Here is a 25418-nt window from a genome sequence, read left to right as displayed (position 1 = left end):
TAACTTTTCAGCACCTTCTCTTTTTCCTTTCAATGATGCAGGGCAATTCTGCACAGACTTACAAACTGTGCATGTAAAAGTGTAAAAGCATGTATCCTCTTATTGTAGTCTTAAAAAGCTCGTGGAATCTAGGGACACAGAAGATTCTGTGGCACAGATTTAGGTACAGAGCAAAATACTCACTGGAAAAATCAAGTATTGGCTAGCTACCACGGGGATTTGATCCTAGCTGGCAAACGTGGAACTCCGCAAATACTTGGAGCCATTAATTATGTATACTTGTTTTATTCATAATTTGTCATATTCTGGGATACCAAAAGTAATAATGGCTGAACTTAACAAAATTTGTAACCTCATCGTAATATCCACTGATCCATCTCATTCAATGGTAATAGTCAATGTTTTCTAAAGGAACATAAAAACAAACATGCACACAATTGCACAGTTTTCATAAAGGTCTATTTCATTATTGGTGGGTAGCGCATTTAACAGTTAAATACATTTAAATAATGTATAGGTGACTGCAGGACTGCAGCATTGGTAACTAGATAACCAATTCAACTAGAAACCAGCTAACAAAGAACTGTCTAAATACTTAAAATACAGCTCTTGTTGAGATCATCCTTTGTTTTGATCATCTTCTTGGGGGAAAAAAGCCTGCTGCTGGTCACAATGGAAATATATTAAGGCCAAATCTTCTGATATCCATTCCCAAAGGTTTCTTTCAGCTGGATTAAGCCTCCAACTCCAGGGCGAGCCCAACCTTGTGGCCTCCAGCATTAATGCTCTTCCCGTCTACCAGAGCAGAGAGTGTAAGCTTCACACCTATTAAGACAAAAAAACACAAAAACAAAAAACCGTGATGTACCTGGCACTTCACTCAGTCTGGGCCTTCTTTCACAGTCATCCCCAGAGCCTGCCTGTCACTTCCTCAGCCTGTCAGCTGACCTACTAGTGCTGGCCACCAGAGGGCGCTTGGAAGTATCTGAGACACCAGAAGAACTGGGTTACCATTCTAGCTAAGGCACCAAGTCACAGAGAAATGTTTTAATAACAACTTCAAAGTGTTCTAGAATATACTATAATGTTGAGTATACTATCCCGATGAAAAGAGACTAGAGACATAATCATAATTAGATCCTAGAAAGGAAAACCTACAATAAAGACACATTTGGGAACGGGGGTAAATCTGAATATGTATTTGGTATTACATTAATGTTAGTTTTCTTAGATGCGACAATGGTATTGTGCTTATAAAGAAAAATGTCTTACTCTTAGGATACACATGCTAGGGGTTGCCATGTCTGTATGTCTGCAAAACATAAATTTTTTTTAAAGTATGTGAAGTTTCAGACATAAAATAAATGTAGTAAATGTTAATAATTGTTAATAAATTGTTAATAATTGGTCAATGCAAGGTAAGGACATATGATGTTCATTGTACCATTCTTCCAACTTTTCTTTAGGGTTTCAAAATCACCAAAATAAACTTTGGGGAGGAAAATCCCTATCGGAAGGGGGAAGTCTCCAGTACTTTAAGCAGATTCCAAGATGAGTCATGTGCACTCTGAAGTTGGAGAAGCGCTGTTCTAGACACAGCACGCTTCAAAATATTATATAAAGTCAACAAGACTATAGGCAGAACCAAAGCAATGAGTGAACTTTGATCAACAAAATAAAAATTACTACAAAACATTTCAGATACAAGCGAGGAAACTGACAGGAAGTGGGTATTAAATAATAAGGAATCACTAACTTTCTTAGGTGTGATAGTATTATAGTTATGCAGAAAAGAAGAGACGGGCCTTATTCTGAAGAGAAGTGTCATGACCAAATGGCCCAGCAAAAAAAAAAAAAGTAAAGAAAAAGAAATAAAAAATTGTGGTAAAAGGTAAACATGTATTTATTGTACTCTTCTTTCAACTCTTCTGTGTGCTTGAAAGGTCTGAAAAGTAAGCTGAAGGATGAAAACTAAATTTTTTAATACTATCAAAACAATCCTACTTTATCAAGAATACTTACCAGGCCTCAGAGTCTGAGTATAGCCTACTCCAATTAAGCTAGAGTTGTTGACTTTTGCCTAAAATAAAATACAGAAACAACTGTAAGAAAAATATTTCAATAGAGACAAAGCCCCTACATGTTTCCCCATCATGTAATCATGAAGTGTTCAGTTTTATTCATGTGAGACAATAAAATTCAATATTATGTATTAAGCCAAACAAACCAGGTACTATTTAATTCGTATCCATTCAACTCAAAAATCAAATTCTCAGTAGGACACAATACTCTTGATAGCCACTGGAATGTATCCAAAGACCCCAAACTGTCCATACAGCACAAAAGCCTAAGCACTCTCATAAAAATCATCTTTGTTAATTCTAGTCTAGCACAACAAACCAGACCAAAATGTGGTACAAGTCAGGCTCACTAGAGGTGACACACAGCAGCCTTAAAGCACAGGGTATAAAGTTTAAATTCACGACTTAGTTACACACATTACTACTTCCAGGACTCTTCCTAAAGAATCAAAACCATGAATGTTTAAAAAAAAAAAAAAATCTCCAAACGACAAGTAATTCCTCTGAAGAATCAGATCAAACAATCCTTTATCCTCACATTCTTACACCTCTCATAAATGCCGGTGCTGCTGAGTTCTGGCTGTATGTAACCACTGAGTTTGGGAGGAGGTCCCAGTGAGGTATCATGTACCAATCCAGGCCCCTGCCTTCCTTGCACAATCCCAACATTTTAGGACTTAGTTACCGACTTCAAGGGCTGGAATGAACCCTGAAGAGTAAGACATAGTAAAGAGTAGATTCTTTCTAGCTCCATTCTCTACCACCCCTAACATTATGAAGCCACACCAGAGGCCAGGAACACCTGCCTTCATTTCCAGGGCCTAGGTTGCCTAGACATGCAACTTTGCTTTGCTTTCAGCATTCTGAGGGCTACAATATAAAGGTAACAAACAGCCTATGTGACCAAAACAGATCTCCAAATGATTCGATGTCTATACTCTTATAATGTGTAACATCCAAAGAGCCCAATCCAGAGAAAGAAATGATGTAACTATACAGATACAAACCACATCCAAAACACCTGTATTCACTTGGCACTACAGCCAAATATTCATGAGCTACCAATGACCATCTAAAGAAAAAAACAGGCCTGGCGCAGTGGCTGACACCAGTAATCCCTGCACTTTGGGAGGCCAAGGCGGGAGGAACACTTGAGCCCAGGAATTCAACAGCCTGGGCAACACGGTGAGACCCCTGTCTGTCTGTACAAAATTTTTCTAGCTTGGTATGATGGTGCACACCTACCCAACTACCGGGGAAGTGGGGGGTGAGTGGAAGGATCTCTTGAGCCCAGGTGGCTGAGGGCACAGTGAGCTGTGATTGCACCAGTGAACTCCAGCCTAGGCAACAAAGCTCAAAAAAAAAAGAAAGAAAAATACCTCACTAATGACCATCTTGTACCCTACAAATAAGAGCCTCAGACAGCTGGATAGACATTCCTATTATTGGCCAAGCGCAGTGGCTCACGCCTGTAATCCCAGCACTTTGGGAGGCCGAGGCAGGCGGACCACAAGGTCAGGAAATCGAGACCATCCTGGCTAACACGGTGAAACCCCGTCTCTACTAAAAATACAAAAAATTAGCCGGGCGTGGTGGTGGGCACCTATAGTCCCAGCTACTCGGGAGGCTAAGGCAGGAGAATGGCGTGAACCCGGGAGGCGGAGGTTGCAGTGAGTCTCCGAGATCTTGCCACTGCACTCCAGCCTGGGCTACTGAGCGAGACTCTGCCTCAAAAAAAAAAAAAAAGAAAGAAAGAAAGAAAGAAATTCCCATTATTGGCCGGGCTGGGTGGCTCATGCCTGTAATCCCAGCACTTTGGGAGGATCACAAGGTCAGGAGTTCAAGACCAGCCTGGCCAAGATGGTGAAACCCCGTCTCTACTAAAACTACAAAAATTAGCCAGGCACGGTGGCAGGCGCCTGTAATCACAGCTACTTGGGGTGCTAAGGCAGGAGAATCGCTTGAATCCGGGTGGCAGAGGTTGCAGTGAGCAGAGCAGAGATCGCACCACTGCACTCCAGCCAGGGTAACAAAGTGAGAGTCTCCAAAAAAAAAAAAAAAAAAAAATTCCTATTATTCAACAGTAAGAGTTAAACCATGAAACTGTGATAAGGAGTAGAAAAAATAAACTCAGTTTCTCCCTCTATACTCTCATAAGGCCTAGGGAGAATTTCCCACACATCAAGCAAACGATTCTGCAGCAGACTCCAGCTAGATGTTCTCTAATTCAATTCTGATACTATCTACCTGGAGAGAGAGCATCGGATCACACAGGTTCAGGGCTCAGTTTCATAAAACTGCCCCGCCCTCATTTTCAATGCTAACTGAAAGCTCCAGGTTCTTTTGCCTCTGCTTCTTACAGACTGGTTATAAATTGGGGTTCCCACAACCCCCTGGGGTTCAAGTAATTTCCTAGGGTGGCACACAGAACTCAGGGACTAACACTTACATTTACCAGTTATATAGGATATTTTAAAGGATATAAATGAATAGCCAGATGAAAAGATACTTATATATCTTTTCCTTTATAGGTGAGATCTTGAAGGGTCCCAAGCACAGGAGCTTCCATCCCTGTGGAGCTGGGGTGCCCCACCCTCCCATGACATGAATGTATTATTGTTTACCTTCCTGAAGGCCCCCTGGACTCAGTCCTTTGGGTTTTTACGGAGACTTCATTACAAAGGCACGATTAATTAAATCACTGGCCACTGGCTCAACCTTTAGCTACTATGCCCTCCCCAAGGCAGAAGGTTTGTTCCCTAGCAACCAGCACCCCCTACCATGTGGTCATCTAGGGACTATCCAAAAATCGCCTCATTAACATAAGTTCAGATGTGGTTGAAAGAGGCCTGTTAAAAATAACAACATACCCCAGGGCGCAGTGGCTCGTTCCTGTTACCCCAGCACTTTGGGAGCCAAGGCAAGTGGATCACCTGAGGTCAGGGGTTGGAGACCCACCTGGCCAACATGGTGAAACCTCATTTCTACTAAAAATACAAAAATTAGTCGGGCTTGGTGGCAGGCACCTCCAAACCCAGCTACTAAGTAGGCTGAGGCACGAGAACTGCTTGAACCCGAGAGGCGGAGGTTGAGGTTGCAGTGAGCAGAGATGGTGCCACTGTACTCCATCCAGCCTGGATGACAGTGAGATTTCATCAAAAAAAAAAAAAAAAAAAAAAAACCCACAAAAGACTGTCTTTCACTTTTATGCTCTGGAGCTGTTTCAGGAACCAAGGACAAATGGCCAAATATCTCAACAAAATACACTCTTACGGCTCTAGTCACTTGGGAAATTACAAGGGTTATAGAAGCTGTGAGCCAGGAACTGGACAAAAACCAAAATATAGATTGCCCTCTCCCGTCTCCCTCTCCCTCTCCCGTCTCCCTCTCCCGTCTCCCGTCTCCCTCTCATGCTGGGCCAAAGCTGGACTGTACTGCTGCCATCTCGGCTCGCTGCAGCCTCCCTGCCTGATTCTCCTGCCTCAGCCTGCCGAGTGCCTGCGATTGCAGGCGCGCGCCGCCATGCCTGACTGGTTTTCGTGTTTTTTTGGTGGGGACGGGGTTTCGCTGTGTTGGCCGGACTGGTCTCCAGCTCCTAGCTGCGAGTGATCCACCAGCCTCAGCCTCCCGAGGTGCCGGGATTACAGACGGAGTCTCATTCACTCAGTGCTCAATGGTGCCCAGGCTGGAGTGCAGTGGCGTGATCTCGGCTCGCTACGGCCTCCACCTCCCAGCCGCCTGCCTTGGCCCCCCAAAGTGCGGAGATTGCAGCCTCTGCCCGGCCGCCACCCCGTCTGGGAAGTGAGGAGCGTCTCTGCCTGGCTGCCCATCGTCTGGGATGTGAGGAGACCCTCTGCCTGGCAACCGCCCCGTCTGAGAAGTGAGGAGCCCCTCCGCCTGGCTGCCACCCCGTCTGAGAAGTGAGGAGCGTCTGCGCCAGGCAGCCACCCCATCTGGGAGGGAGGTGGGGGTCAGCCCCCCGCCCGGCCAGCCGCCCCGTCCGGGAGGTGAGGGGCGCCTCTGCCCGGCCGCCCCTACTGGGAAGTGAGGAGCCCCTCTGCCCAGCCAGGAGCCCCTCTGCCCAGCCAGCCGTCCCGTCCGGGAGGGAGGTGGGGGGGTCAGCCCCCCGCCCGGCCAGCTGCTCCGTCCGGGAGGGAGGTGGGGGGGGTCAGCCCCCCCGCCCGGCCAGCCGCCCCGTCTGGGAGGGAGGTGGGGGGCTCAACCCCCGGCACGGCCAGCCGCCCTGTCTGGGAGGGAGGTGGGGGGCTCAGCCCCCCGCCCGGCCAGCCGCCCCGTCCGGGAGGTGAGGGGCACCTCTGCCCAGCCGCCCCTACTGGGAAGTGAGGAGCCCCTCTGCCCAGCCAGCCGCCCGGTCCGGGAGGGAGGTGGGGGGGGGGTCAGCGCCCCTTCCCAGCCAGCCACCCCGTCCGGGAGGGAGGTGGGGGGCTCAGCCCCCCGCCCGGCCAGCCACCCCGTCCAGGAGGTGAGGGGCGCCTCTGCCCGGCTGCCCCTACTGGGAAGTGAGGAGCCCCTCTGCCCAGCCAGCCGCCCCATCCGGGAGGGAGGTGGGGGGCTCAGCCCCCCGCCCGGCCAGCCGCCCCGTCCGGGAGGGAGGTGGGGGGGTCAGCCCCACGCCCGGCCAGCCGCCCCGTCCGGGAGGGAGGTGGGGGGGTCAGCCCCCTGCCCGGCCAGCCGCCCCGTCCGGGAGGGAGATGGGGGGGTCAGCCCCCCGCCTGGCCAGCCACCCGGTCCGGGAGCTGAGGGGCGCCTCTGCCTGGCCGCCCCTACTGGGAAGTGAGGAGCCCCTCTGCCCGGCCACCACCCCGTCTGGGAGGTGTACCCAACAGCTCATTGAGAATGGGCCATGATGACGATGGCGGTTTTCTGGAATAGAAAAGGGGGCAAGGTGGGGAAAAGATTGAGAAATCGGATGGTTGCCGTGTCTGCGTAGAAAGAAGTAGACATGGGAGACTTTTCATTTTGTTCTGTACTAAGAAAAATTCTTCTGCCTTGGGATCCTGTTGATCTATGACCTTACCCCCAACCCTGTGCTCTCTGAAACATGTGCTGTGTCCACTCAGGGTTAAATGGATTAAGGGCGGTGCAAGATGTGCTTTGTTAAACAGATGCTTGAAGGCAGCATGCTCGTTAAGAGTCATCACCACTCCCTAATCTCAAGTACCCAGGGACACAAACACTCTGCCTAGGAAAACCAGAGACCTTTGTTCACTTGTTTGTCTGCTGACCTTCCCTCCACTAGTGTCCTATGACCCTGCCAAATCCCCCTCTGTGAGAAACACCCAAGAATGACCAATAAAAATAAAATAAAATTAAAAAAATATATATATATATATACACCATAGTATCATAGGCCACCCCCTGGTTTCAAACAGGGATCCCTTACAGCAAAAAGGTCCATATATCTGTCAAGGATGTTTACACTTGTTGCATTTATATAACAGACATATCTACAAGAGTACAAACACAAATATGCCTATCATCTGGAGAAGCTACTGTGGGATAGGGATAGGTTTAAAGAAGCAACTAGGATGGGCGCAGTGGCTCACACCTGTAATCTCAGCACTTTGGGAGGCTGAGGCGGGCGGATTACCAGAGGTCAGGAGTTTGAGACCAGCCTGGCCAACACGGCGAAACCTCATCTCTACTAAAAATACAAAAATTAGCCGAGTGTGGTAGTGGGCACCTATAATCCCAGCTACTCGGGAGACTGAGGCACAAGAATGGCTTGAACCCAGGAGGTGGAGGTTGCAGTGAGCCACTGCACTCCAGCCTGGATGACTCCGTCTCAAAACAAAACAAAACAAAAAAAACCTACTTGGTCCTATGAAGAGAAAAAAAAATAGCTCAGCAGTATGAGGAATGTGAGGTATGCAAAGTTTATCAGGCCCAGAGAGACATGAGAATGAGACTTTAGTCACAGGACCCACCCCCATGCCTAGGAGAAATTGTTTAAAAACACTTTGTTCTTTTTTTCCTTCCTTGTAGTTTCCAGGCTCGCTGGCAAATATCTAAAGTGTTACTGCACAATGTGACCCTCACCCATTATCTTCATGTTCCTGGAATCTGTGATACAAAGAACAATGTATAGCCAATCACTAATCAATGTTATTTCTGTAAACCAAAGAGAATTCCTACCAAACAACTTTGTATCAGCCCACATCCTGTCCCGAATTTTTGGCCTTTAAAAACCTGTTTGTAACAAGAGCCAAATGGAGCTCAAATCCACTTGGATCTGAGTCTGCTGGGCAGCTGTCCTCATTATGGTGCAAATAAATTCTTTAAAATTGTATTTTGTGCCTTAGTTTCTTCCTTTAGGTTGACAGAAGCCATTAGAAACATCTTTATCATCTTGTACCAGCTTTCTTTTCCCTTGATCTACTGTTATTTGTACCTTGTGCAGAACTATTCAGGATGGAAATCAGCTGATAGTGAGATCCAGTTCCTCCTCAGGCCAGTCACTTTCCATAGGTATTACATCCTGAGGAGGCTTCAACTCAATTTCACAATACATATAATCATCAATCAGTATTATAAGACTTATTTACACAAGGGAGTTTAATCTGCCAACAATATTACCATATGGCAGTATGAGCATGGTACAAAAAAAATCAGTTTCGTTACAGATCAGTAAGAATTAGAGATATTTGCTTTGCCTTTCCAACAGAAATCTACCCTTCCCCATTTGTCAGCCTTTATCTTGATGAATAAGCCTGACTACTGCCCCAGGCAATTTCAGATCACATTTCTCAATGTAATCTCTGACTTCTGACTTTTTAAATTTCTCCAAACTGGGCAAAATACAGCAAATACAGGTCTTAGGGGTACTTTTTACCCTTGCAAGGTGGCTTTGAGGCTGGTGGCCAAGGCTTAAACCAAATGAAACCTGAGCTTGGTCTAGCATCAAGGTACAATCCAGCAGTCTTTCACTTTGATTTTAGCTATCACAAATAACAATAATCAAGGGATTGTATATTTTGTTTGTTTCTTATTGTTTGCGTTTCCTTATGCACCCAGTGAACCAACTCCCTTGGAGTTGGATCTATCTTTGAATTCCACTGGTAATTTTTAAGTACCTGAGCACAGCACAGTTGTGGCTCCATAGCAGGGGTGACCATCTGACCACCCAGGAGTCAAAAGTTCCTCATTTCCCATCCATTTATCCTTTTTCTTCCTAAACCATGCTTCGATGAGCCACTCTAGCTAGAGCCACTCTAGCAAATCCCAATCCTGACATCAATTCTGAGGATACAGAAAAAAACCAACTCAGTTTCTCCTACTATTCTCTCACAACACAGAATGCTTCTGTGACCACATGTGTGAGGGCTTTCCTCACACACCAAGCAAGCAATTTCTGCAGCAGACACTGGCTAAATGTCCTCTAATTCTACCTGGAGACATCAGATGCCACAGGTTAAGGGCTTATAGTCCCACAAGACTGCCCTCCTCCCACTTCAGATGCCAACTGCAAGCCCCAGGTTGTTTTAACTCTGCTTCTGACCTGGCAGCTCTAAATAGAGGTTCCCACAAGCCTCTTCTTGGGTTCAAATGTGGGGAAAAGCAAGGGAGATCAGATTGTTACTGTGTCTGTGTAGAAAGAAGTAGACATAGGAGACTCCATTTTGTTATGTACTAAGAAAAATTCTTCTGCCTTGAGATTCTGTGACCTTACCCCCAACCCCGTGCTCTCTGAAACATGTGCTGTGTCAACTCAGAGTTGAATGGATTAAGGGCGGTGCAAGATGTGCTTTGTTAAACAGATGCTTGAAGGCAGCATGCTCCTTAAGAGTCATCACCACTCCCTAATCTCAAGTACCCAGGGACACAAAAACTGCGGAAGGCCGAAGGGACCTCTGCCTAGGAAAGCCAGGTATTGTCCAAGGTTTCTCCCCATGTGATAGTCTGAAATATGGCCTTGTGGGAAGGGAAAGACCTGACTGTCCCCCAGCCCGACACCCGTAAAGGGTCTGTGCTGAGGAGGATTAGTAAAAGAGGAAGGAATGCCTCTTGCAGTTGAGGCAAGAGGAAGGCATCTGTCTCCTCCCTGTCCCCGGGCAATGGAATGTCTCGGTATAAAACCCAATTGTATGCTCCATCTACTGAGATAGGGAAAAACCGCCTTAGGGCTGGAGGTGGGACCTGCGGGCAGCAATACTGCTTTGTAAAGCATTGAGATGTTTATGTGTATGCATATCTAAAAGCACAGCACTTAATCCTTTACATTGTCTATGATGCAAAGACCTTTGTTCATGTGTTTGTCTGCTGACCCTCTCCCCACAATTGTCTTGTGACCCTGACACATCCCTGTCTTTGAGAAACACCCACGAATGATCAATAAATACTAAGGGAACTCAGAGGCTGGCGGGATCCTCCATATGCTGAACGCTGGTTCCCCGGGTCCCCTTATTTCTTTCTCTATACTTTGTCTCTGTGTCTTTTTCTTTCCTAAGTCTCTCGTTCTACCTTACGAGAAACACCCACAGGTGTGGAGGGGCAACCTACCCCTACACACAAGCCCCTTCTTGGGTTCAATTAATCTCCTAGAGCAGGTCACAGAACTCAAGAAACACTTTATTTACATTTACCAGTTTTAATAAAGGATATTACAAAGGATACAGATGAAGAGATGTATAGTGCAAAACATAGGAAGGGACACAGCTTCAATGCCCTCTCCAGACATGCCACCTTCCAGTAACCTCAGCTACCCAGCTCACTGACCTCTGTCCTTGTGGGTTTTCATGAGGCTTCATTATTACAGGCATGACTGATTAAACCACTAGCCATTGGTGAACAATTTAACCTACAGCCCCTCTCCCCACCCCCTCTAATCACACCTTGGTCTCTCCACTGACTAGCCTCCAGCCCGAAGCTACCTAAAGGTGGCCAGCCACCAGTCAACTCATTAGCATACAAAAAGATACTTAATACTTTGGGGATTCCAAGGATTTTTTAGGAGTTCTATGCCAGGAGAGGTAAGGAGAACCAAATATATACTTCCTAATATCACAAGGAGCATTAAGCAATGCTTCTGGGTAGTGCTGAATTGGAGTGGCAGCTAACATTACTGAAGTGGGAAAGGCGAGGTACGTTTCCAAACTAATTCCCAGGAGTCATTAAATGACACAGGGGTCCCAAGCTGCCTTCCCATTTTAACTATGAACTCCTAGTAGCTGAGAGAAGCTTCTTCCACTGACATTAAATCTGTTAAAATGCCACAGACATCCAAGAACATCAATGTAAGTAACAGAATAGTGTACTGTATGAATCTTGAGGTTTTTATTGCTGTAGTGCAATTAGAAATGGAGAAGGTGGCCAGCTGTGGTGTCTCATGCCTGTAATCCCAGCACTTTGGGAGGCTGAGGCGGGTGGATCACTTGGGGTCAGGAGTTTGAGACCAGTCTGGCCAACAAATCCCATCTTTACTAAAAAATACAAAAAAATTAGCCAGGTGTGGTGGCGGGCACCTGTAATCTCAGCTACTCGGGAGGCTGAGGCAGAAGAGTTGCTTGAACCCAGGAGGCGGAGGTTGCAGTGAGCCAAGATCGCACTACTGCACCCCAGCCCGGGCGACAGAGACTCCATCTCAAAAAAAAAAAAAAAGACAAAGTGATGATTAAAATACTAGCCAGGTGCAGTGGCTCATGCCTATAATCCCAACAGCCTCCTTTGGGAGGCTGAGACGGGATGATAGCTTGAGCCTAGGATGGGCAACATATGGAGATCCCATCTCTACAAAAAAACATCAAAAAATTAGTTGGGAATAGTAGGAGGCTGAGGTTGAACCCAGGATGTCAAGGTTGCCGGGAGTCGTGAGTGTGCCACTGCAGTCCAGCCTCGACAACAGAGAGCCTTAAAAACGCACAATTATTTCTGACACGGTAAGAACCACTCAGGGACCAAACACCAGCTATACCTGGGCTTAGACAGGCCTATGGCTCAAGGTTATCATCAACATTAACTCGGCAGCTTTTGAGGTTAAACAAACTCCACCAGCCTGGCCTGGAAATAAAACGTCTAACACTGTATCCATCAAAAAAGTGCATTTCAAAATCTAAAACTAATCTATCTGTAAACTGGGGACTGTGTGAAATCAGTTCAAATTTTCAACATAATTCAGTATACCCAAAGACTCATTCCCACAACCAAAACCCCCATTCTAAGTCCACAAAAGTACTCACAGAAATGGAAGCAGTGGGATCCAACTGATATTTAGCTGCAATGCCAAAACGAGTGCAGTTGGTACCTGATGTCCAAGCAAGGTTTACTGAAGTGTCAAGATCTTCACAAACTTTCTGATAAATTGATCCTCCAAATTCTGTCCCATCATTGCTATAAGATATTTTAAATTAGTAGATCTAGAATAGACAATGTAATAATGTCTAAGGCACAGGCTGATTTGTAGCATTACATTTAAATAAAAAACCACAGCTCAAGTGGGTCTTTAGTGTTCCACTGAAAACTTGCCAGTTTTAACAGGTTTTTTTCCCCAACCCATACCCATACAGGGATTGGTAAAATGAACCACAGAATATCCATTCAGTGGAATTATCACACTGTATTAAACATGCAAGAGGTTCTCAAACAGCCTTTTGGTTACGTATTTTATATATAAGTATATATATACACACACATATAAAAAGGTGAACCACAACATTAATATACCTAGCTGGCATGATTGTAAGAAATGTAGGTTTTCTTCTTTGTGCTTCTGTTATTTACCAATGAATTTTTACAATGGAAAGAAAAACATTTTAAGTACTTTCCATGTATCTATCTAGTTTGGGCTAGGTAAAAACACCAGGCTGGATGCCGTGGCTCACGCCTATAATCCCAACACTTTGGAAGGCTGAGGCGGGAGGATCGCTTGAGGCCAGGAGTTTGAGACAAGCCTGGGCAACACAGCAAGACCCCATCTCTATAAAAATAATTTAAAACAAACGAACAAAAAAACAACAATAGCCGGGCACAGTGGCTCACGCCTGTAATCCCAGCACTTTGGGAGATCACGAGGTCAGGAGTTCCAGACAGCCTTGCCAGCATGGTGAAACCCCGTCTCTACCAAAAATACAAAAATTAGCCAGGCATGGTGGCACACGCCTGTAGTCCCAACTACTTGGGAGGTTGAGGCAGGAGAATTGTTTGAACCCGGGAGGCGGATGTTGGAGTGAGCCGAGATCGCGAAAGAGCAAGACTCCGTCTGAACCAAAACAAAAAAAGAAAGAAAAAAGAAAAAGAAAAAAAAGCCCAACCACAAAACACCATACATTTTAGGCAATCCTATCAAGTCAGCATCTCACACATCAAAATAATTAAGTAAAATGAATGTACTGGTAGCAGTCTGCCAATATATAATGCCTCTTGTAAAAATACAAAGCACATTAAACCCCATATAAAATGAACATTTACTCTCTCAGCACCAAAGGTCAGACTAACAGTCTTCTACTATAAGCTTTCAAGGGGCACCCTAGAAATGACCAAGGATGATTTTGTTTTTAAATGTTATGAGAAATCCTTTAGGGTGCACCCAGATCAATAAGAGATGACAGACATCAAAATCATCCTCTGAGGGCCTACATCACAGTATCCTATGAAAGAAATACTTACACATTAGTGTGTAGCTGGAAGTCCCCAGTCCTGTAGCCCACTGCAAAGTTATTCCTTGTCAGCTTTGATTTGGCACTGTCAAAGGTCATCTGGTAGCCAGCAAGCCAGCCCTCATAACCAAAGACAGCTGAACCATGGATTGCAGGTCCAGCAAAATCAAAGTCAACATCACAACCAAGGTTTATACACTCCCTCTTGTAAGAAGACTTGATTTTACCACTTTTCTTTCTGGAAAAAGAACAAACTGATGTCATTGGGAAAAATTTACACACACTTCTGCACAAGAGAGCACAAAACAGACTTAAATAAACTGCAGTATGACCAGGGAGTAAAAATCAGCAATACAATAACAGGGAGTAAAAAAGTCAGCTCAATGAACTACAAGACAAGGACACATGAAGCTACTGGACAGCCATCTAGGAAAACTGCTTTGCAGAACAAACAATCAGTCACAAAAGCCTGTTAGAAACACATTAATTGCCCAAGTTAGTGCAACAACGAAGAGGCAAATATTTGAAGGCAAGCCAATGATAGCAACCATAGTATTCTAAAAGCAGATATGGGCCAGGCATGGTGGCTCCCGCCTGTAATCTCAGCACTTTGGGAGGCTGAGGCGGGCGGATCACCTGAGGTCAGGAGTTTAAGATCAGCCTGGCCAGCATGGTGAAATCCCGTCTCTACTAGAAATACAAAAAAAATTAGCCAGGCACGGTGGCATATGCCTGTAATCCCAGCTACTCAGGAGGCTGAGGCAGGAGAATCGCTTGAACCCAGGAGGCAGAGGTTGCAGTGAGCCAAGATCGCACCATTGCACTCCAGCCTGGGTGACAGAGAATAAACAAACAGGCTGGGAGCGGTGGCTCACACCTGTAATCCCAGCACTTTGGGAGGCTGAGGTGGGCAGATCACGAGGTCAGGAGTTCAAGACCAGCCTGATCAACACGGTGAAACCCTGTCTCTACCAAAAATACAAAAATTAGGTGGGCGTGGTGGCACATGCCTGTGATCCCAGCTACTCAGGAGGCTGAGGCAGGAGAATCACTTAAACCCAGGAGGCAGAGGTTGCAGTGAGCCGAGATCGCGCCACTGCACTCCAGCCTGTGTGACAGAGTAAGACTCTGTCCCAAATGAAAATAAAATAAAATAAAATAAATACAATAAAATAAAATATGGAAAAAAAAAAAAGGCTGGGCGTGGTGGCTCATGCCTGTAATCCCACCACTTTGGGAGGCCAAGGTGGGCAGATCACCTGAGGTCAGGAGTTCCAGGACAGCCTGGCCAACATGGTGAAACCCCGCCTCTACTAAAAATACAAAAATTAGCTGGGCGTGGTGGCACGCACCTGTAGTCCCAGCTACTCAGGGAGGCAGATGCAGAAGAATCGCTTGAACCCAGGAAGCTGAGACTGCAGTGAGCCAAGATGATGCCACTGCACTCCAGCCTGGGTGACACAGCGAAGACTCAAATAAATAAATAAAAGCAGATACAGAGATTTCACCACCACAAGGTAGCTTAATAAGCTATCAAACAGTAAATGTACACCTTTTCTAAATATACAAAAGAGAAATACTTTTAAATGTAATACAGATAAAAATGTCTGTGCTTACCCTGTGTTTGGTGAGAAGGTAGTATCAAATGTCAGTTTCAAACCTTGACAAATCTATTTTGAAAGAAAAGTAATTTGTTTTCTTTTTTTGAAATACAAAAATAAATTAATAAAATTAATACTAAAATTTTCAAAATGTTACCTGGTCTTCAATTGCGATTTCTGTTCCCAGAGTGTTATCAGTGTTCCACTTTTCTGTGAAAGTCAGACCATACTCACACCACTTGTATTTGGTCTCCAAGGTCCCAGTAACTTTACCAGTGTCTGTATTAGATGAACCGGACGTTGAAAATTCCTAACAAGACAATCAATAACTTCATGAACATTCTCATAAGCCTAGAATTCATCACTGCCTTACACACGCACACACACACAAACCCCCTGAAACATTTGGTAAATTCATGAATCCTCCTTTTTCTAGCTTCCTAAACACTCGTATCCTTCTGCACTGTGCTACTCTCTAAGCATATATAAGAGTGACAAATAAGCCTTTGAGCAACTGACTGCCACTTTACATACACAGCTGACACTTCCAATCAATCACAAGTTAACCTGTAGTGAATTCTCAAGTGAACAAACTGTACACCTTTTTTTTTTTTTGAGACAGAGTCCCACTCTATCGCCAGGCTGGAGTGCAGTGGCGTGATCTCGGCATACTGCAACCTCCGCCTTCCAGGTTCAAGTGATTCTCCTGCCTCAGCCTTCCAAGTAGCTGGGATTACAGGTGCCCACCACCACACCCAGCTGATTTTTGTATTTTTAGTACAGATGGAGTTTCACCATGTTGGTCAGGCTGGTCTCCAACTCCTGACCTCAGGTGATCCACCCACCTCAGCCTCCCAAAGTGTTGGGATTACAAACGTGAGCCACCACCCCAGCTAACTGTACATCTTTTAAGGAAGGTTTTGCTAAGGTGATTTTATTTGGGATTCAAAAATCAATGGGGGACTGAGTGTGGTGGCTCATGCCTGTGATCCCAGCACTTAGATACCAGCCTGGGCAACATAGCAAGACCATGTCTCTACAATAATTAAGAAACCAGCTCAGCGTGGTGGTGTGCGCCTGTAGTCCCAGCTACTCAGGAGGCTGAGGTGGGAGGACTGCTTGAGCCTGGGAGGTCCAGGCTGCAGTGAGCCATAATCCCACCAATGCACTCAGCATGGGTGACACAGTGAGACCCTGTCTAAAAATAATAATGTGCCAATCCCTGGTTGCACACGAACTGAAAAAGAAAAAATACGGAGGGCTTATCTGAATTTTTTTTTTTTTTTTTTGAGACAGCATCTCGCCTCTGTCACCCAAGCTGGAACACAATGATGTGATCACAGCTGACTGCACCTCAACCTCCCAGGCTCAAGTGATCCACGTACCTCAGCCTCCTGAGTAGCTGGGATCACAAGCATCACCACGCCAAGCCTAAGGAAGACAGCTGATGTGAAAATAATAAAGAGACTACAGCCAGAAATTGTGATATCTGTAGAGTGAGAAATATCAAAAATTGTATCAATAGGAGGAAAGGCCAGTCAACCTTCTCTCAGAAAATAGAACATTTGTATAACTATTGCTCTGCTGTTAGAGACAAATCCTTAGGTCTTACATCACTCTCCTAAATTAGACCCTTTCATTAACAGGAATTTCAAGTCAAAGCATAGCCCTCAATACCTATACTAAAAAGCACTGGACTGGCTGGGTGTGGTGGGTCACACCTGTAATCCCAGCACTTCAGGAGGCCAAGGCGGACCGATCACTTGAGGTAGGGAGTTTGAGACCAGCCTAGGCAACATGGTGAAACCCCGTCTCTACTAAACATACAAAAATTAGCCGGGCATGGTGGTGCATCCCTGTAATCCCAGCTACTCAGGAGTCTGAGGCAGGAAAATCACTTGAACCTGAGAACCTGAGGTTGCAGTGAGCCAAGATGGCACCACTGCACTCTAGCTTGAGTGATGGAGTGAGTGAGACTCCATTTCCAATTAAAAAAAAAAGCACTGGATCATGTTAGGAAAGAACACTAGATATAAAAATTAAGAGTTCTGATGTCCAGTTCTTCGTGTCATTTACTAAATGCATCACACTGAGCAGGACACAACATTTTGCGGTTTTTTTTGGAGACAGGGTCTCACTCTGTCGCCCAGGTTGGAGTACAGTGCCACAGTCATAGCTCACTGCAGCCTCAAACTCCTGGGCTCAAGCGATCCTCCTATCTCAGCCTCCCAAGTAGCTGGGACTTCAGGTACCCACCAACAAGCACAGCTAATTTTTAAATTTTTTTGTAGAGACGGGGTCTCACTATGTTGCCCAGGTAAGTCTCAGAACTCCTGGGCTCAAGGGATCCTCCTGCCTTGGCCTCCCAAAGCGCTGGGATTACAGGAATGAGCCACTGTGACCAGCCTCACTTAACTTTTTTGGGTCTGTTTCTGCAACTATAATTACAAAGCCTACCTCCGGATGATTAAATTGAACTGACACTGTGAAAGTTTGTACGTTTTCATATGCTCCACAGAAAAGGAAAGCATTACTAAAACAATATATATGGAACAGGTTTTTCTAGCAGTTTGAATGGGGAATGTGTGAGTAGCTATTTTTAATCCTGAATGACATTAATGACTCTTGGGGCCCCACCTACGGCCATCCATCAGCCCATAGATCAAGAGCCAGCCTATATACACATGCCAAGGAAGCCTCAAGAAACAAAGCCAACACCACCCTGTGGGACCAGAGTTGGGCCAGATTACAGCTCATACCCTTTACTCTACCACCAGAAATTTTGGCTTCTACATTCTGGGGTGGCTTCAGTAGCTTTGCTGTTCAGGTAAGAAAACAGAGCCAGGTATTAATGGGACTTATCTGGGGCCAGAGACATACTATAGGATCAATACCATGGTTGTTGAGTTACATGTATTAAATGTGAATAAAAACATGCTATATCTAATCCAGCTCCTACATATCCTTCATGCTCTTAAACCTACTTCCATAAAACTTTCCCTAACCCTATACACAACAATCTATTCCTTTCCAACAAAGATTTGATTATCCAACGATCTAATATTTGATATTAATTACCTCAGTACTCTCAGTTTATTTTGTCTCTCCAACTAGAAAGTAAGCTTTTTAAATACAAGGACTGAATCTTTTTTAGAAGGCCTTTTGTGTTTCAACAAATACACTAGGGGCCTCAATAGACTAACAATGGGAACATTAAAAAACACTAAAAATCACTGCTCTGTAACCTGTTAACTTGGCCAAATAAGTCATCCAATCATAACTAAACACCTAAGCTTCCTTTCAGACGAAAAAAACCAAGCGACAGATATGATCAATGTAAATCCCCAGAAATCCAACAGGCCTAGGCTTTTAAACTACAGGGCTAGCGCTGTGGCTCACGCCTGTAATCCCAACACTTTGGGATCACTTGAGGTCAGGAGTTTAAGACCAGACTGGCCAACATGGCAAAACCCTGTTTCTACTAAAAATACAAAAATTAGCGGGGCATGGTGGCAAGCGCCTGTAATCCCAGCTACTTGGGAGGCTGAGGCCGGAGAATCACTTGAACCTGGGAGGTGGAGGATGCAGTGAGCTGAGATCATGCCACTGCACTCCAGCCTGGGCGACAGAGCAAAACTGCGTCTCAGAGGGAAAAAAAAAAAAAAAAAAAACTACAATACGATTAAATAAATATCAGTTACATGCACTACATCAAAAATGTCTATATAGGCCGGGTGCGGTGGCTCACGCCTGTAATCCCAGCACTTTGGGAGCCCGAGGTGGGCAGATCACGAGGTCAGGAGATCGAGACCATCCTGGCTAACATGGTGAAACCCCATCTCTACTAAAAATACAAAAAAATTAGCTGGGCGTGGTGGCCCGTGTCTGTAGTTTCAGCTACTCAGGAGGCTGAGGCAGGAGAAAGGCATGAACCTGGGAGGTGGAGCTTGCAGTGAGCTGAGATCATGCCACTGCACTCCAGCCTGGGTGACAGTGCAAGACTCCGTCTCAAAAAAAAAAAAGTCTCTCTCTCTCTCTATATATACATACATACATATATCAAAATAACCTATAGTATTCTAATGTGCACACACTTATACCCACCCCTAAAATAATCTCAAAACAAAAATTTTTTAAGTAAAAAAAATTGCACAAAGTTAAATTTTACTAGCTGGGCATGGTGGCTCACATCTGTAATCCCAGCACTTTGGGAGGCCAAGGCAAGTGGATCACTTGAGCTCAGGAGTTCAAGACTAGCCTGGGCAACATGGCAAAACGTCATCTCTAGAAAAACTACAAAAAATACTCAGGCATGATGGATAGGGCCTGTACTCCCAGATGCTTGGGAGGCTGAGGTGGGAAGATTGCTTGAGCCCAAGGGGTCGAGGCTGCAGTGAGCTGAGATTGTGCTACTGCACTCACTGCACTCCAGCCTGGGCAACAGAGTGAGACCCTGTCTCGAAAAAAGTTAAATATTAGTTTATCCCCTTTGTAACAGTTCATTGAACTATCAAGACACCCAAATACCAAAATATTAACCTCTTTAAAAAATATTCTTGGCTGGGCATGGTGACTCACACCTGTAATCCCAGCACTCTGGGAGGCCGAGGTGGGTGGATCACCTGAGGTCAGGAGTTGGAGACCAGCCTGGCCAACATGGTGAAACCCCAGCTCTACTAAAAATACAAAAATCAGTCAGGCGTGGTGGCAGGCACCTATAATTCCAGCTACTAGAGAGACTGAGGCAAGAGAATCACCTGAACTCAGGAGGCGGAGGTTGCAGTGAGCCACAATCACACCACTGCACTCCAGTCTAAGTGACACAGTGAGACCCCGTCTCAAAAAAAAAAAATTCAGATCAGGACTCCCTAAACTCATAAAATACATGTGGAAATCTTCTCCAGGGAGAACTGCTAGAAAATGGACATTATATAAATGATTAGTACACTCAAATTAATGAGTTCCTGATATTTTTATGCCCATAACTCTGACGAGCATCGTTGACAAAGGGTTACAAAAAAGCCTAATAATGGGTTCCCTGCCTTCAAATGTGTAATCTTACGAGTAAAGAGTACCACCTGACTGGTCTTTCCTAAGTTCCTTGTGCATACATAATATGACGAAAGACCACATGAAAATCAGAAATCACATTCAAGGCCAAAATAAATCAGGTTACACGCAAATCTCTTAAAACAAAGTTAACTTCTGCCTCTTCTTTAAGACTAAACAGGTAGACATCTTTCAGTTATGACCATTTTACAAGTTGAAAAATTATAAAGGTTCAATAGAACTTATTCAACAGTAACACTCACCACGCCACTGCAAGACTTTGTTTTCACATCCAGTTTCACCAACCCAAAACCTTCAACAAATAGACAGCAAAAGAAACAAAATGATTCCTTTGTATGAAAGATGCACAGCAATTGTTGACTATACATAAAAAACAAAAAGATTCCACATATTCAGAGGTGGATAAAAATGTGTTAATATACAATATTTAAATGAAATTGTTACAAATTCGTCTTTTGTAAACTGGCTTATAAAGGGCAGAATTATCCCTATGCTGCTTTGTCTAGTTTTTGGTAGTTGGTACACAAAAGAATGCTTTCAAATTATTTATTTATTTATTTATTTTGAGACGGAGTCTCACTCTGTTGCCCAGGCTGGAGTGCAGTGGCACGATCTCGGCTCACTGCAACCTCCACCTCCTGGGTTCAAGCGATTCTCCTGCCTCAGTCTCCCGAGTAGTTGGGACTACAGGTGCGTGCCACCACGCCTGGCTAATTTTTTGTATTTTTAGTAGAGATGGGGTTTCACCGTGTTAGCTAGGATGGTCTCGATCTCCTGACCTCGTGATCTGCCCGCCTCAGCCTCCCAAAGTGCTGGGATTACAGGTGTGAGCCACCACGCCCAGCCCCCAAACTATTCTTAAACTTAAATATCAGATTAAAAAATCATTCAACTGAAATTTCAGAATAGCTAATAACTTATCATGATATGGCCAGGTGCAGTGGCCCACGCCTGAAATCCTAGCACTTCAGGTAGTCGAGGCAGGCAGATCACTTGAGATCAGGAGTTCAAAACCAGCCTGGCCAACATGGTGAAACCTCGTCTCTACTAAAAATACAAAAAAAAAGCTGGGCATGGTGGCATGTGCCTGTAATCCCAGTTACCAGAGAGGCTGAGGCAGGAGAACTGCTGGAACCCAGGAGGCAGAGGCTGCAGGGAGCCGAGATCACGCCCCTGTACTCCAGCCTGGGCAACAGAGCGAGAGTCCGTCTCAAAAAAAAACAAAAACAAAACCAACTTATCATAATACAGACATTTAGGACATTTATGCCAATGGGGTATTTCCAACAGTCTAAATAAAGGGGAGGAGGGTATGGTACAAAATTTTCAAGAAAACTCAAATTCACCTGAAAAAGCTCATAACTCTAGATAAAGTATTAGGAGTCACCACAAAAGCAAAACAGTAATATATCATAACTCTAGTCAACCAGGGCCTAAGCTATAACTGAAAAAAAATTAAAGCACAAGCCGTTTTTCTTAAAGGCTCAAATCTTCTAACTACAGTTTTTAAAAATTTTGGGAAATTGGGGGAGGGGGATGTAGACTGTAAAAGAACTATTTTCACATAAGTTTAATCTAAGTATCTTAAGTTTCTAATAGAAGAATTAATACAAGGCTGGGCACGGTGGCTCATGTCTGTAATGTAATCCAACCAGGCTTTGAGAGGCCACTGTGTTTACTGGGTAACACAGTGAGACCCTACCTCTACGAAAAATAAAAAAAATTAGCCAGGTGTGGCAGAGCGTGCCTGTAGTCCCAGCTACTTGGGACGTGGGAGGCTGAGGAAAGATGATCGCTTGAGCCCAGGAGGTCCAGGCTGCAGTGAGGTATGATCATGCCACTGCATCCAGCCTGGGCAACAGAGGGAGACCCTGTCTCAAAAAAATAATTAACTCTAAATTTAAAGCAGCAAGATATTTACAATTTGCAATGATTAATCTGATTTCGCTAAGCAACCCAAACATACATTTTCGCTCTTTATCTAAAACGTTTTAAAAATAAGGTTCTTACCAAATCCTTTGTTGAAAATATCTCTGGCAGCTTTGCCAAGGTCAGCATATGATGGAGGAATACACATTGCTGGTAGAAAAAAAACATTCCAGTGTTAATGTCTCTATTCTCCCACCTTCTATCCAAGAACTAGAGCATGACCCACTGCTGATATTAAAATTCAAGCAATCCCATTTGTTGGAATGTTTTTTATGCGGTCAGGAGCTACAATAAAACTATAACGACCCATAAAGGAGATACCACCAACCAATTATTTCTAAAACAGATAACCATGATTATACAAACTTGGAGAATTCGTTTCAAAACGGAAAAACAGTCTATTACCTACAGCCTCACTTCCTAGGACTGGACAAGTACAAAGAATCAAACAAGTATTTGTGTGTATGGATATTTATGTATCTGCCAAAATTCACTGAGATGAGCTGATTTAACTAAATTAGATAAAACCGAAACCTAAGACTAGGCCCTTTACCCTGATACGTCCTTTAATATCTTCGCTGAGGGGAAAACCAACACCCTGGAGTGGGAAGAGAATTTAATACTGGGAATTTAAATATTGAAACTTGGAAAAAATACTGCCATGTGTGTTTCACTCAAATGTCTACATCAACTAAATATCAAATAGCGCTTCAAACTCACTAATGTGACTCTCAAGTCCTCGGCCAATGCTGTGCTGCTTAAGGGCAGGCAATCTGAGCTCATTACACCAGCTCATTCATTCCACAAAGCACGTCCACGCCCTTAGGAGCACAAGTAATGACCTTGCGCTCTCACAAGAGGGACTGCTACTTCCTCTAGAAAAGTGACTGATCCGATTCTCCAAACGCGGAATCCCCAATTAACAACTTTTTACTTCTGTACGTCAAAGACATGTACAAAGGCTGAAAAGTCTATGCGGCCACAGACCAACTCCCCGGGCCTTGTTCCCCATTTGAAATTCAGCAGCCCAGCCCCTCCTCCGCAGAGGTGGTGGTCAGACGGTGGGGCGACCACCAAAAGCAGCCGAATTTCCAAATTCTTGGAAAGATGGGGGGAAACAAACTGGGTTTCTGGTCGACAGGCTTCGACTCCCCGCCGCCCCATCCCGCAGAGATCCCAGCTTTACTTACGACGCGCGCAAGTCTGTCCGTGGGTCGCCATGGCGAGGCCGCGGGAAAAGGGGAATCTGCGGGAGTGACAAGAAGTGCGGTAAGCTGGGGTCAAAGGGCCAAAGGGAGATCCCGGGCAGAGAGGGGCGAGGGGCCGTGGGGCAGCGCGGCCATCTTAGGAAGCCAGGGCCGACCCCGAGTCCGGCGCGGGCCTCCCGCTTGGCCGCCGCGGCCTAGGCCCCTGGGTCGGCGTGAGGCGGGCGCGGCGGTACCTGGTGGTGTCCTGAGGGGGGCCGCCGCCACCGCTCCGCTAGCTGCTGAAGCCGCTTGGCACGCTCGCGGTCGGGCTGCAGCTGCAGCAGCTGGAGGGCGAAGTGAAGGAGACACCGTTCCGCCCGCCGCAACCCTGTCCTCTCCCAGACAGGACCCCGCCGCTGCCCCCGGGGCTGTCCGCCGCGCCTGTCCCTGCAGCGCAGCCCGCTGCCAACTCCAACCTGCTCCAGAGCGGCCACGTGGACCGACAGCGCCCCGGTCCTGCAGGTGGGCTGCCTCCGTCCGTCGGTGGGGATCGGGAAGGCAGAAGCTGCTGGGCCTTGGATCAGGCAGTTATCCGGGCAGCCTCAGAGGCGAGGGGGCTGGGAACGGCGGAGGCAGCGCGCTGGGGACCGCCTGGGAGGGGGATGGGGCGGAGGCCCCGCGCGAACGCCCCGCGCGAACGCGTCACGGACGGGGCGGGGCGTCGGCGCGTGGCCGGGGCGATAGGGCGCGGCTGCGCACCAGGGTCACGTAGATCTCTCCTACTCCCCTTACGCGCTGGTGCGGGTTCCCCCCCGAAACAAAGCCCTGCATAGGGTGCCTGCGGGGAGTCAGCTGAGCGTTACCCAAGTACATCCTAAGCTAGCGCAGCCTGCGCTTCTGAGGGACCGCTTCTCTTTCCCAGCCCAGGGAGAACGAGTGGGACACAGGGGCGCCACCTCCAGCCCCTCGCGCTCTTCTGCCCTCTTTTCCCACCTTGGTGTGACTGCCTTGCTGTGCTGGGTTGTGTGCCTGAGAGGTTTTTTGGGACTGCCTCTCCCTGAACAAATGTGAGCGGGTCCTAGCGTGCCCCACCCATTTCCACTCCGCCTAACGCTTTCTCTTCCGCGGCTCCTCCCCACTCAGGCATGGCACTGCTTCACACACGCACGGAGCCGGAGCTTGGCGAGGCAAGCCTGCTCCGGGCCCAACCTCCTCTGGATTATGGGCCTGGAGAAAATGTGGAATCATGCTGAGCAGGCGTTAGAATGCCGCACCCGAGTTCCCCGGGTGTGCAGGAAGGGTGACAGAGCTATTAGATAAAATGTATATAGGAGACCGTTAGTTTAGACTGAGCTCCTGCATTAGGCCCATCAGACCAAACCAAAATGGGGTTACTCATGCTGAAGTTTCACACTACCACGCCAAAGCTAGGATCTTTATCTGACTTTCCAAGAAATCAGGAGAGAAACAGATGCTAGCCAGATCCCCAAACAGGCTGGGCGCGGTGGCTCACACCTGTAATACCAGCACTTTTGGATGCCGAGGTGGGCGGATCGCCTGAGCTCAGGAGTTCCAGACCAGCCTAGGCATAGTAATACCCTGCCTCTACCAAAAAAAAAAAAAAAAAAAAAAAAAAAAATAGCCGGGCGTGGTGGCTGGCGCCTGTAGTCCCAGCTACTTGGGAGGCTGAGGAGGGAGGATCGCTTGAGCCTGGGAGGTTGAGGCTGTAGTAAGCTTAGATGGTGCCACTACTGCACTCCAGCCTGTCCGCTGGAGTAAGACCCTGTCTCAAAACAAAAATCCCCAAACAGGTCAGTTTTAGCTGGCATGAAGAAGTCCCGTGTTCTTTAACCTTTACAAGAAAAGTAACTTTCTACCAACTAATCCACTTTTTGTTTCTGCTTTCCTCGGTCCTTTTCTGTCTGTAATACCAACTTC

General features: G+C 46.1%; 1 protein-coding gene across 7 annotated transcripts; it reads right to left on the bottom strand.

Moving 5' to 3' along the window:
• Positions 1 to 437: 437 nt before the first annotated feature.
• VDAC2 (voltage dependent anion channel 2) lies at positions 438 to 24560 on the bottom strand. 7 transcript variants are annotated; one of them, XM_063781911.1, is made up of 12 exons: positions 23735 to 24181; positions 23484 to 23539; positions 22375 to 22443; positions 20607 to 20656; positions 16680 to 16783; positions 15452 to 15604; positions 15311 to 15363; positions 13704 to 13931; positions 12278 to 12428; positions 2023 to 2080; positions 1273 to 1312; positions 438 to 825 (listed from the first exon to the last, which is right to left on the bottom strand). In XM_063781911.1, exons 5-11 carry the CDS (start codon positions 16710 to 16712, stop codon positions 1275 to 1277), a joined length of 714 nt encoding a protein of 237 aa, XP_063637981.1. In that variant the 5' UTR covers positions 16713 to 16783; positions 20607 to 20656; positions 22375 to 22443; positions 23484 to 23539; positions 23735 to 24181; the 3' UTR covers positions 438 to 825; positions 1273 to 1274. The 7 variants fall into 7 exon arrangements, with proteins under 7 accessions (XP_063637981.1, XP_063637980.1, XP_063637979.1 ...); XM_063781910.1 differs by lacking the exon at positions 1273 to 1312 and having other exon boundaries at positions 16680 to 16725; positions 23735 to 24560; XM_063781909.1 differs by lacking the exon at positions 1273 to 1312.
• Positions 24561 to 25418: the final 858 nt, after the last annotated feature.

This window comes from Pan troglodytes, chromosome 8 (assembly GCF_028858775.2).
Source record: "Pan troglodytes isolate AG18354 chromosome 8, NHGRI_mPanTro3-v2.0_pri, whole genome shotgun sequence".
Classification (NCBI taxonomy): Eukaryota; Metazoa; Chordata; class Mammalia; order Primates; family Hominidae; genus Pan; species Pan troglodytes.
This window is presented reverse-complemented; position numbering and strand designations above follow the sequence as displayed.

Excerpts from the sequence above, each read along its gene's own strand:
- VDAC2 (XM_024346457.3), bottom strand. The coding sequence starts at position 23,514 with ATGGCGACCCACGGACAGACTTGCGCGCGTC. Across the intron at positions 13,932-15,310 it reads ACCTTCTCACCAAACACAGG|AAAGAAAAGTGGTAAAATCA; the intron begins GTAAGCACAGAC and ends TTCTTTTTCCAG. Across the intron at positions 826-2,022 it reads TACTCAGACTCTGAGGCCTG|GTGTGAAGCTTACACTCTCT; the intron begins GTAAGTATTCTT and ends TTGTCTTAATAG.